This window comes from Notolepis coatsorum, assembly GCF_963971535.1.
Source record: "Notolepis coatsorum genome assembly, chromosome: 2".
Taxonomy (NCBI): Eukaryota; Metazoa; Chordata; class Actinopteri; order Aulopiformes; family Paralepididae; genus Notolepis; species Notolepis coatsorum.
In genome coordinates, this window is record NC_140166.1 from 113,652,121 (window position 1) to 113,665,564 (window position 13,444).

Below are 13,444 nucleotides of genomic sequence, written 5' to 3' on the forward strand. Positions count from 1 at the left end.
TACCGTATCGGTTCAAATGTGAACGGTACCCATCCCTACTGGTCAGTTCAGGACCATTCACAACCGGATGGGGTCACTCGTCCGAACGGTTTGTTAAAAATTACGCTTGCCGGATGTTTCGTCTTGTAACTCAAGAATGGAATTACGCAATAGGTTGAGTTGGGTGACGATCAAAAGGCGGCAAATTCAACTTTTCAACAATGTATTGGTTGATCGGCGAAAATGCAGCCCGGAGTCGGCAGACGAGGGCAAAGTCTGTCGGGCCGTCCGATGTTTAAAGGTCCCCTATTGTTCACTATTTGGGCAATTTTACACAATTCCTGTGAGTCTATGGAACACATCTGTAAGGTTTTATTCAATAAAATTCATTGTTTTGTATTTTTTATCAAGTACTTTAAGTTTGGTGCACCACTTTCTCCCCTTCCAAAGTAGAAGCTGTTTTTGGCTGGGCTCCGCCCATACTCGCAATGCGCTTTGATTGACAGTCACCCACCTGCACTGACAGATACACTAGGATGGAGGAACCTTTTCAAAGCGCACACACACCTGCTCTGTCTCTGGGTGTGTGTGTGTGCGTGCGTGCGTGTAGTCCACGACAGCGTGTAGTCCAAAAACTGCCACTGCCCTGGTTCATTGCTTGTGGAGCACGATATCATTAGGAAACTAATAACTATTAGGAACACTGTCGAACGCTTTTGAGGAAGTGCTGACAGTGGAACAGCTGAAGGTGGCAACTCTGCTGTCGAAACCGCTTCCGCATTATTTCCACTCGCTGCTTGGTTTTGCTCATACTTTCAACGTTATGCTAACTCCTCCAATCACAGTTGATTGTGGACGGGCGGTGGCAGATCAGAATTATTACACGTCACAGATTGAGTCAATTCAGAATGGCTTGTTTCAGTGGGGGGCGTTATTGTCTCAGCTGAACTGCAGAAATGGGACGTGGTACAGATTTCACATTTAGTCCGTGTTGGTACAACCCCACACCCACATTGCTTGAAAACAATGCAAAACACTGGAAAAGGCCATTACAATAGGGTGTAGTGGCTACTGGGACATAATTCACGGCATCCTAGCCTTATGTGGTGTTTACTACATCTCCTGTGATCCTTAGCGGGGGATGACGTAGTTAAAGAGAGACGAATGAAAGAGGAATGGCAGTGTTGTTGTGCGACAGTAGAGTGCGTAATAAAATGGTATTCTTGCATCGGAACACGGCTCCGTTTTCACTATCATTACCGCATTCCTACGTTGGTGACCCTGATTTTCTCTTGGACGTATTTCGGAGATTACATTGAACATGACTGACCAACAGCAACAGAACGCAGATCGCAGATCTTTGAACGCCGTTTCACTCAAGCTGCCGGAGTTTTGGGAGCAGAGCACCAACGCTTGGTTTGCGCAAGCTGAGGCTCAATTCGCTCTCAGAGACATTACTGCGGACGCCACAAAGTACTACTATGTGGTAGCAGCCCTGACGAACTCAACTGCGGCGAGAGTGGTGAGTTTGCTGGAAAACCCACCTACACATGACAAATATGTTGCTATAAAAACACACCTGAAAGAGGCTTTCGGTCTATCTGAATCTGACCGTGCTCGCCAGCTTCTCTCTCTACCTGGATTGGGTGACTCAAAGCCCTCTGAACTGATGGACCACATGTTAGCTTTGCTGGGTGACCATGGGCCATGTTTTCTATTTAAAGAGCTTTTCCTGCAACAGCTGCCCAACTATGTTCGTTTACCTATGTCTAATTCCATCAAAACTGACTTTCGCCAGCTAGCTAGAGAAGCAGATGTATTTTTCTCAGCTGGGAAGAGTGTTTTTACCACGCAAAGTTTGGGAACAAAGCTAAGAAGTGTCTGCCACCTTGTAACTACAGTGGGTCGGGAAACACACTGGCTGCCATTCATTAGCAGCCGTGAGTGTTGGCCATCCTGCAGGCTTGCTGTACGTCACTGACTCACTCTCCGGCCGCCGTTTTTTATGTGACACGGGTGCCCAGGTGAGCGTGTTGCCGGCGTCCACTCAGGATTTCAACTCAGCGAGACGGGGCCCCGCCTTGAAGCTGCCAATGGCAGTGCGATCCCTACATTTGGCAAACGCACCGTGGCATTGTGTTTTGCTGACCAGCGTTTCACCTGGGATTTTGTATAGGCCAAGGTGTCCACTCCCCTCCTAGGTGCTGACTTTCTCTGCGCCAACAGTCTCTTGGTAGACGTGGGGAATCGCAGGCTCGTCAATGCTGAGACTTTTGGCTCCTTAGCATGAGAGCGCAGTGACACGGCCACAATGACACTGTCCAGCGCCGTCGCGCCCACTGATGATTTCTCCCGCCTCCTGTTGGAGTTCTCGGACATCACAACACCCACCTTCTCATCCGCGGCCACTAAGCATGGAGTCGTTCATTACATCTCCACGGAAGGCCCGCCAGTACATGCTAGGGCTCGTCGTCTCGACCCACACAAGCTCACCATCGCTAGGAATGAGTTTGCCTCCATGGAGGCACTGGGCATCGTTCATCGTTCCGACAGTCCTTGGGCCTCGCCTCTCCATCTCGTTCCAAAGGCTAACGGCGGCTGCCGTCCGTGTGGCGACTACCGGCGCCTTAATGACGCCACTACACCTGATCGTTACCCGGTTCCACACATACAAGATTTTTCAGCCCACCTAGCTGGCGCGTCTGTTTTTTCGAAGGTAGATCTGGTGAGAGGATACCACCAGGTGCCGGTTAGCCCTCAGGACATCCCCAAGACGGCAGTGATAACCCCATTCGGACTCTTTGAATTTCTGAGGATGCCTTTTGGCCTCAAAAATGCTGCTCAGACCTTTCAGAGGTTAATGGACGCCATGCTGCGCAACCTGTCTTTCGTGTTCATCTACCTAGACGATATCCTGGTAGCCAGCACGTCCAAGACAGAACACCTAACACACCTCTGGCTCCTCTTCAGTCGCCTCAGAGAGCATGGATTAATCATCAACCCAGCAAAATGTCAGTTTGGTCTGCCTGCCATGGACTACCTTGGCCACCACATCACTACTGCTGGGGCGGTCCCATTACCAGTAAAGGTGGAAGCGGTGCTGCGGCTCCCACGCCCTACCACGGTTAGGGCCTTGCAGGAGTTCCTGGGGATGGTGAATTTCTATCATCGGTTCATCCCTCAGGCTGCCCACCTAATGCGCCCCCTGTATGGGGCTCTCAAGGGCAAGACTCCCAAGCATGCCATCGCCTGGTCCGACGACATGTCAAAGGCATTCTCGGATACCAAGGAGGCCCTTGCGAGCGCAACCATGCTGACGCACCCCGTGCCTGAGGCTCCCGTGGCATTGACAACTGATGCCTCGGATTATGCCGTTGGAGCCGTTTATGAGCAGTTGGTCGAGGGCATTTGGCAACCCCTGCCGTTCTTCAGCCGACAACTCCGTTCCAGCTAACAGAAGTACAGCACCTTTGACCGTGAGCTCCTCGCCCTGTACTTGGCGGTCAGACATTTCCATTTCCTGCTGGAGGCTCGCCCTTTCACTGTTTTTGTAGACCACAAACCATTGATTTTTGCTATGGCGAAGGTGTCCGAACCGTGGTCTGCCAGGCAACAACGCCATCTGGCTTTCATCTCTGAGTTCACCACTGACATCCAGCATGTGGCGGGGAAGGACAACCCCGTGGCTGACTGCCTCTCGCGGGCCGTCATTGGTGCTGTCCACCTGGGAATTGATTACGCCCGTATGGCTGCGGATCAGGTTTCAGACCCAGACATCCAGGCATGCAGGACGGCGGTTACTGGCCTCCAGTTGGCGGACGTCCCCTTCTTTGATGATGGCACGACGCTGCTATGTGATATATCTATGGCGCAGCCAAGGCCAGTGGTTCCACGGGCATGGAGACGACAAGTTTTCGAGGCTGTTCATGGCCTCTCGCACCCGGGCAGGAAACCATCACAGCGCCTAATGGCAGTGAAATTCGTCTGGCCCAGGATGAAGGTTGACATTGGGGGTTGGGTCAAGACCTGCATGGCATGCCAACGCGCGAAGGTCCATCGACATGTTAAGGCCCCGTTGGCCTTAGAGGCGTTTTGACCACATCAACGTGGATCTAGTGGGACCCCTTCCTCCCTCCAGGGGGTACACTCACCTTCTGACGATGGTAGACAGGACCACCCGTTGGCCAGAGGCTGTCCCACTCACTGCGACTACTTCAGTACCTGGGTCGCCCGGTTCGGTGTTCCCTCTGATCTTTCCTCTGACCGAAGGGCCCAATTCACTGCCGCGTTATGGACTTCCATTACCCAGCAGTTGGGTGTCTCCCTCCACCGCACTACGGCCTACCATCCACAGGCCAATGGCCTGTGTGAACGTTTTCACCGGTCGATGAAAGCTGCTCTCAAGGCCGATCTCCGAGGCGACAGCTGGGTCGACAGACTTCCTTGGGTGATGCTGGGGCGCGTCTCTACTTTCCGTAGCTGCATTTCTGCAGACCCCTCTCTGATTGGTTGAGCCCATTTCTGCAGACCCCTCTCTGATTGGTTGAGCAAAGCCCCTCTCTGATCGCTATAGTTTCCCAACAAGAGTAAAGTCTGGAACGCACCACAGCCTGTCACAAGCAGTAGAGATGTGTCGTAGCAATCCGAAGTGACATTGACCACCAGACTCTTTCTCTTAAGGCATTAACTGGGTTAATTAATATAAATGTTATATTGTAACTGTCTAGTTACACATTGGTTCCGAAACATGTATGTTCCAGGCTGCAATTAAAACTTTGAATCTGAGAGTGCTGGACCGGCTTCCTGCTTTCTTCTAACTGTCTAGTTAGGCATTAACTGTGTTAATCTAAATGTTACATTGTAACTGTCTAGTTAATGCATTAACTGGGTTAATCTAAATGTTAGGTATTGTCACACCAGGATCAGTTGGTATGATGAAACACATGTTATTATATGTTTGATTGAAATGTTGTGTCTTACTAATAATAACTAATTCCTTGGTCAATAGAAGTCTCTGTGATACTTTCTGAATATGATTTGGGAACATCAAATGGGCAGGGTTATAATAGAAGAAAGACAGTGTAAACAATATAATTAACTCTGAATATAATAATGAGGAAAAAGAAACAGGATACACAACAAGGTGCATGAGATGAGGTTATATGTAGAACATGGTACAGTTACAGTAAGTGAGGAGTGCGTCATGGTACAGTTACAGTAAGTGGGGAGTGTAAACACTAAACAGTGATTCAAACCCCCTCAATGTACAGTTTCTGACAGCTGGGCTGTGTTGAACTTGTCACGTGAAATAACGTTATGTGTTGTCACGCGAAATGTGCATAACGTTATGAATAAACCGCGAAATAACATAACATTATGTTATATACACGCGAAATGTGCATAACATTATGAATAAACCGCGAAATAACATAACGTTATGTTATATAACGTTACAATGTACAGTTTCTGACAGCTGGCTGTGTTGTGAAATGTGCATAACGTTATGAATAAAGCGCGAAGTCACGCGAAATAACGTTATACGCGAATCTGGTAGTACATTTCTTTTTCGCCTTTTGCTCAACCAATCAGAGAGGGGTCTGCAGAAATGGGCTCAACCAATCAGAGAGGGGTCTGCAGAAATGCAGCTACGGAACGTAGAGACGCTGCTGGGGCTCCGTACTGCACCTAAGGAGGACCTTCTTTCATCTTCAGCTGAGCTGGTATAGGGCCAACCCCTCCGCGTCCCAGGGGATTTTCTTCCCTGTGTTACGGCCTCCTGGTCGCGTGTAGCTTTATGCCAAGCAAGCAGTGCAAAATTTTACCGTAGTGGCGTGCAGTAATGCGCCTTTCATTTTCCGCCGCCCAGCGCCCAGGTCGCGCGGAAATAGGCTGTCTATTGCCATTCTCTTTGACAAACTCTAACCTTAACCAGCTCCTTAACAGCGCCTAAACTTAACCGTTCTAACCTTAACCAACTCCGAAACAATGCCTAACCTTAACCTTAACCTTAACCATGCCTAACCTTAACCATAGAAATTATATTGCCATTCTCTTTGACAAACTCTAACCTTAACCAGCTCCTTAACAGCGCCTAAACTTAACCGTTCTAACCTTAACCAACTCCGAAACAATGCCTAACCTTAACCTTAACCTTAACCATGCCTAACCTTAACCGGCGAAAGAATACACGTTAAAAAAAAATCACGTTAAAAAATATTTTCGATGGGATTCGAACTCGCCAGCAAACGAGCCATAGGATCCACAGCCATGTGGCCTTGCCAATTGAGCTATTTTCTAGATACTGAATGAGGGGCGGTGACTTATATATATTGTCGAACCAAGGCGGGATCTCATGCGCATGCGCGGGCACCTCGCGCGAGCACGCCGGCGCACGCACGCACCTGAGCGAGCACGCCGCCGCCGGTGCACGCACGGTAGCATTTGTCTAAGCGGGGCCTGAAAAGAAGGGCGCTTTACCGCACTGGCGTGCGGTGACGAATGCGGAAGCAATTTTGCACTGCTTGCTTGGCATAAAGGAACAGGCCTCCTGGTCAGCACTGGAAGAGCGGGATGCTCTGCTGGACAAGGCCAAGTCTTTCTTGCCCATCCCCACCTCGTGCCACGGCGTTCCGAAGGTACGTGTCCCGCCTGATCTGCAAGTAGCGGGGTACGTGTTTATCCGCTGCGACGCCCATTGAGGCCCCCTACAGCCACCCTACGATGGTCCTTACCGGGTTGTGAAGGCAGGCGATAAGACCTTCGTCGTTGACATGGGGGGGAGGGAAGAACGGATCTCGGTAGATCGCCTGAAGCCTGCTCACCTGGATTTGGACTGCCCCATTGAGTTGGCCCAACCGCCCCGCCGTGGTCGCCCCCCTGGTAGGGCAGTCCCGACGCCTACTCTAGCTACGGCGGACCCCTGGACCTGCCGTCCGAGGCCTGTTCAGTGTCAGCCTACTGCTTTACCACTGCCTCGGTTTCCTGTGCCTGCCCAGGGGTACCGGAGTCGTTTTGGGCGGGTCGTCAGAGCCCCTGGATGTTTTTTGGGACCAGTTCTTGTGAATTCTGGGGGGACGTGTGTAGTGGCTACTGGGACATAATTCACGGCATCCTAGCCTTATGTGGTGTTTACTACATCTCCTGTGATCCTTAGCGGGGGATGACGTAGTTAAAGAGAGACGAATGAAAGAGGAATGGCAGTGTTGTTGTGCGACAGTAGAGTGCATAATAAAATAGTATTTTTGCATCGGAACACGGCTCCGTTTTCACTATCATTACCGCATTCCTACAAGGGGACCTTTAAGAGGTTAAAGTGAATACACAACAATTGTCTATTCCCCTCATTTAAAAATCACATGTGTGTATGTTTCCATGTAAATCTAGACGTCTGTCTGGATCTGGAGGCTGTGGTGAGACAGACAACACACTGTGAGCCTTTAAAAACAGCAAATCCACACTAAAATAAAATGTACTGTGTTATCTAATGTTATCTCACTGATCTCAGATTTGGAAGTTGATGAGAAGAGACAGATCTTGGAGCTTTTCCATTGACAGTAAATGGGAGATTGAATTATCGTCCACACACACACAGACACACACATGCACACACACACACACACACACACACGCACAGACACATGCACAGACACGTACTATGCACACACAAACCTCAAGCTTACATCTGTGGCTCAGGAGGTGGAACGGTCGTCTGAAGGTTCCCATTTTGATTCCAGCTCCTCCCGGCAGTGTCTCGAAATGTCCTTGAGCAAGACACTTAACCCCTTAACTGCTCCCGGTGAGCAGGTCGGCACCTCGCATGGTCACCTCTGCCATCGGTGTGTGAATGTGGGAGTGAATGTGAGGCATAAGTTGTAATGCACTTTGGGGAAAAAATCCCTCGCTTCCTCAGGGACAAACTTCAGCAGCCTAAAACAAGCGCCATCCTGTGGTTTTAGTTGTTATTTAATTGTGTTTTTGTTGTGTTTTAGTGTTTTAGTTGTGTTTTAGCTGTGATTTAGTTGTGTTTTAGTTGTGTTTTAGTTGTGCTTTAGTTGTGTTTTAGCTGTGTTTTAGTTGTGTTTTAGTCATTATTTAGTTGTGTTTTAGTTATACACTGTTTTAGTGTTTTAGTTGTGTTTAGTTCTATCCCCAGGCCATCAGGCTGCTCAACGAACAATAAACACTATGCAACAACCATCAAATGCAGACAGCACACACACCCACACGCACATACTCACTTAAACAAACAACACACTGCAGCACCCACTCTCCACACTTTAGATCACCTAAACACACTTTATATTTATTGATAAAGGATTTACACTACAACTCGTACACCTTACTGTAAATTGTACCTAAATTGTACCTCATCCCATTTCTGCTTTGCACTATATAGTATTGTACATTAGTACATTGCATAGTATATTGTATATTGTATGGTAACTCAGTTACTTCTATTCTGCATCGAACATTGTACATATGTCTATACTGAACACTGTGACCTCTATTTTTACTTCTATTTTACATGCTATACTATTTTATTTCATACTTATCTTTTGTCTAGCACAGTCTCTGGAGCGTAACAGTAAGAAGCATTTTGTATAAAAGTATTCTGTACTTCTGTATGACAACGATTAAAGAAACTTGAAACTTGAAACTTTTAGCTGTGATTTTGTTGTGTTTTAGTGTTTTAGTTGTGTTTTAGCTGTGTTTTAGTTGTGTTTAAGTTGTGTTTAAGTTGTGTTTAAGTTGTGTTTTAGTTGTGTTTAAGTTGTGTTTAGCTGTGTTTTAGCTGTGTTTTAGTTCTGTTTTAGTTGTGTTTTAGTTGTGTTTTTTGTGTTTTAGTTGTGTTTTAGCTGTGTTTTGATTGTGTTTTAATTGTGTTTTAGTGTTTTAGTTGTGTTTTACGGTGGACTTTCTCTTCAAACCCACGGCTGTGTGAATGACAGAAGCAGAGACACTGGGGCTAAATGAAGCTCACCGCCGGCGCGCTGCAGAGACCACAGAGTAAACCTCACAACGTCTCTGTTTTCAGACCCTGTTTTTCTTTCTCCTAGGTCCCCACCAGCCTCTAATGACGTTTCCATGGGAACTGCTATTACAATGATGATGATGATGATGATGATGATGATGATGATGATGATGATGATGATGATGATGGTGTCGCACCACAGTAATGATAGGGCTGTAAAGATTGAATGATTCTGCAAGCTGTTACAATTATTGTGTTCTGAGCCTGTGTCTATGTGTGCATGTGTGTGTGTTTGTGTGTGTGTTTGTATGTGTGTGTGGAGAGGGGTCTCAACTATTCCAGATACAAGTCTAATGTGTGTGTGTGTGTGTGTGTGTGTGTGTGTGTGTGTGTGTGTGTGTGTGTGTGTGTGTGTGTGTGTGTGTGTGTGTGTGTGTGTGTGTGTGTGTGTGTGTGTGTGTGTGTGTGTGTGTTCAGAAGGAGGGTCTTAAATGTTCCAGATTCTGTGTAATAGTTTAGTGGAAAGACTCATGTAGGTGAATTACGTATATAATGGTGTCTTTCCTCAAATACAATTCCTTTATTCTCTACAGAATGAGGGGGAAGAGTTTCATGACGCCATATATACATCAGGCAACATCGAGACCTTGTTTAGCCCTCAGACGCACAGCATATTCAAGTATGGGTAAAAAAAATGACCCGTGTTAATTAATTTGGCTTAATTAATCTATTTATCATCACACATGAATACAGTTGGACTCATTGGATCCACAAGAGTCCCGGCTCTCCAGTCATGCCCGATTCGTGCAATTCCAAATTCCAAGAGAGACTCGTGGCCCATAGAACCCATTTGTATTATCTTGATATCTTGAGGTGAGAGGTCAGAGGTCGTCTAGGTCGTCGAGTTACATATGATACCAGGAGCTTCGCTCTAGCTGTCGCCTCTGATATACAGTAATGTTGACTGACTGATTCATACAGGTCATGTTGTGTTTGTGTTTGTGATGTTACAAAACAACTTAGTTGAGGAATTCATTACATATTGAGTAATAAAATGCATACATGCAAAGATATCACTGACATGAATGTTGACCTCTCTCTCAGGGCTCTGATCACTGTGACATGTATCATCACACTGACATGAATGTTGACCTCTCTCTCAGGGCTCTGATCACTGTGACATGTATCATCACACTGACATGAATGTTGACCTCTCTCTCAGGGCTCTGATCACTGTGACATGTATCATCACACTGACATGAATGTTGACCTCTCTCTCAGGGCTCTGATCACTGTGACATGTATCATCACACTGACATGAATGTTGACCTCTCTCTCGGGGCTCTGATCACTGTGACATGTATCATCACACTGACATGAATGTTGACCTCTCTCTCAGGGCTCTGATCACTGTGACATGTATCATCACACTGACATGAATGTTGACCTCTCTCTCAGTGCTCTGATCACTGTGACATGTATCATCACACTGACATGAATGTTGACCTCTCTCTCAGGGCTCTGATCACTGTGACATGTATCATCACACTGACATGAATGTTGACCTCTCTCTCAGGGCTCTGATCACTGTGACATGTATCATCACACTGACATGAATGTTGACCTCTCTCTCAGGGCTCTGATCACTGTGACATGTATCATCACACTGACATGAATGTTGACCTCTCTCTCAGTGCTCTGATGGAGAGTCTGATCACACCTCTCCAGGACAGGGTTGAGGATTGGAAGAAGACAGCCAATCAGCTGGATAAGGACCATGCCAAAGGTACCGCCCACACGCCGCTCTCTCAGCCAATCACTTCAAGTTATCCCTGCCTCTGTCTGACATTGTAAAGAAAGAGAAAAAGAAGAAGCCTGTCCAGACTTAAATCTAAGTAAAGCAGAACAACGGGGGACTGTATTAAATATGGCTGCCCCATTAATGATGTCATCCATTCCTACCAATCTACCCCACAATGCGAAGCATTTAGCACATCCCGTTTTTCTGGTAGCCTGTTGTGGGAACTATTCCTAACTGGACAATGATGACATTAGATTAGATTCAATTATATTGTCATTGCACGATTGTACAAGTACAGAGTACAAGTTGGCATGTAACCAGAGAGCATGTGAGTAATCTAATGTGTGTGTTGTATGTATTATTATTTACAGTGGTACAAGTATGAATATACTATGGTAATAAACCATACTAGCCACTAGCCAGTGGTTTAACTAATAAGAGATGTATGTAATAGTAGATCCTACTGTTTATAATGTGTACCTCCTGGAAAATTATGCCATAACAGATGTTAAACTCAGCCGATTGCTGTGAATAAGTATCATGTAACAGTGAATAAGTATCATGTAACAGTGAATAACTATCATGTAACATGCTCCAGTTACCAGATAACGCCTGCACATGAAAGTGCTACCAATCACATTGCAGTTACAGATGTGAACATCCATTCCTCGCTGCTCCCTCTGTGCTTTCAGCTGGGTCAGCGGTGTCAAAGAGTGGAGTCCAACCAAGTCTGACTCTGCTTGTAAATCAATGTTAGAAATACAAGGACATGTAACTGTAGCTGTATGCCAATGCTGACTGTGCAGGTTCACACTGAGGGTATCCAATTCCTTGTACTACTCCTCTCTCTCTCTCTCTCTCTCTCTCTCTCTCTCTCTCTCTCTCTCTCTCTCCCCTCTCCCTCTCTCTCTCTCTCTCTCTCTCTCTCTCTCTCTCTCTCTCTCTCTCCCTCTCTCCCTCTCCCTCTCCCTCTCTCTCTCTCTCTCTCTCTCTCTCTCTCTCTCTCTCTCTCTCTCCTGTCCATGTAATCGAAGCTACATATCGATAAAAATAAGTTGAGATTACACAACCAACCTATCGCCACGTTACATATCAAAGGCATGGGAACATTAGATGAATAAAATGTGGAACAACTAAATGGCCAGTTGCTTGCATGCATCTCTCCTCGTAATATTAAGCCACTGGAAATCCTGTTGTCAGAGACTGTGTCAGTAAAGATGGTGGCAACAATGAAACTACTTGCTACAAAACAAACATATTCAGACAGAGTAATTAGTAAATGTGATGTGATGTTGAGTGAAATTATAGTCTACTGCATTTTGAGGTGAGATGTGAGTTTTAAAGATGTTTTAAAGACAGGGTAACTGAGGACTAAGAACTGGATACCATTCAGTAATTTACCAGTGACTTCAAATATGAAAGAAGAACAATCATATGTGTCATCAGATTCTTAGATACGGATAACTCCCCGTTCAAAGAGATAGAGGTCTGGTCTTGTTAGTCTTGTTAGTCGTTATCAAGATGGCAGCAGAGTGACCCAGCTTCTCTTCAGACAGTCTTTGGTAACGTTGTCTCCCAGTGCGGTATATCCTCTGTGAGAACGTTGGGGCTGTGACCTCTTCTGTGACCTCTAGGATAAATAACGACCACTAAACCCCCTCTCTTTTCTCTCTCTCCTCTCTTCTATCTCTCCTCTCTTATCTCTCTCATCTCTTCTCTCTCTATCCTCTCCTCTCTTTCTCCTATCCCCTCCTCACCCTCTCTCTCCCCCCTCTCCTTTCCAGAGTACAAGAGGTCAAGACATGAGATCAAGAAGAAATCATCTGATACCGTGAAACTGCAGAAGAAAGCTCGCAAAGGTACACACACACACACACACACAGACCACACACAAACACACACACACAGACACAAACACACACAGAACACACAAACACACACAGACACAAACACACACAGAACACACAAACACGCACACAGAACACGCACAAACACACACACACACACACACACAGATACAAACACACACGCACACACAGAACACACACAAACAGAAACACACACATAAACACACACACACACACATAGACACACAACCCCCACACACACACACACACACACACACACACACACACACACACACACACATAGACACTCCACACACACACACATATACACACCCACACAAACACACACACACACATACAGTAGACAAACACACACATATATACATACACACACACACATAGACACACAGATACACACACACACTCACACACAGATACACACATACACGTCTCTGAAATATAAACAGGTGAATCTTGTGGTATATATTGTTATCCCCCCCCCCATCATCATAGCAGTGAGGTCTTCTTAGTCGCCACCATGGTCTACGTTTAGTCACCAGTTAGTGTAGTAAACAGGTCACAGGATGATCCTACATGGTCCTACATGTTCCCCTAACATCAGTGCTGTCGTCATGGAAACCAGCTCGTTTTTTGCCGACGGCGTCTCTTGATCTATCCGGGTCTTGTGCACTGCTGAAGCTATCAAGGTCAAACTGTCAAGGTCAAAGGTTCAGGCTAATGCAGAGAAATGCTGACACTGACCTGTAGCGTATACATGGATTGTATTTATTGATATGTAACAGTAGCCAGGTACAGGGAGCAGTGAGTCGTGTCTGGGGGCGTCAG

At 46.5% G+C, this 13,444-nt stretch overlaps 1 protein-coding gene across 1 annotated transcript in view; it reads left to right on the top strand.

The window, feature by feature from the left end:
* mtss1lb (MTSS I-BAR domain containing 2b) overlaps positions 1 to 13,444 on the top strand; it is a 239,448-nt gene that overhangs the window by 194,578 nt on the left and 31,426 nt on the right. The window contains 2 exon segments of the mRNA XM_084309215.1: positions 10,645 to 10,736; positions 12,536 to 12,610. Coding sequence (XP_084165341.1) covers positions 10,645 to 10,736; positions 12,536 to 12,610 — 167 coding nt within the window.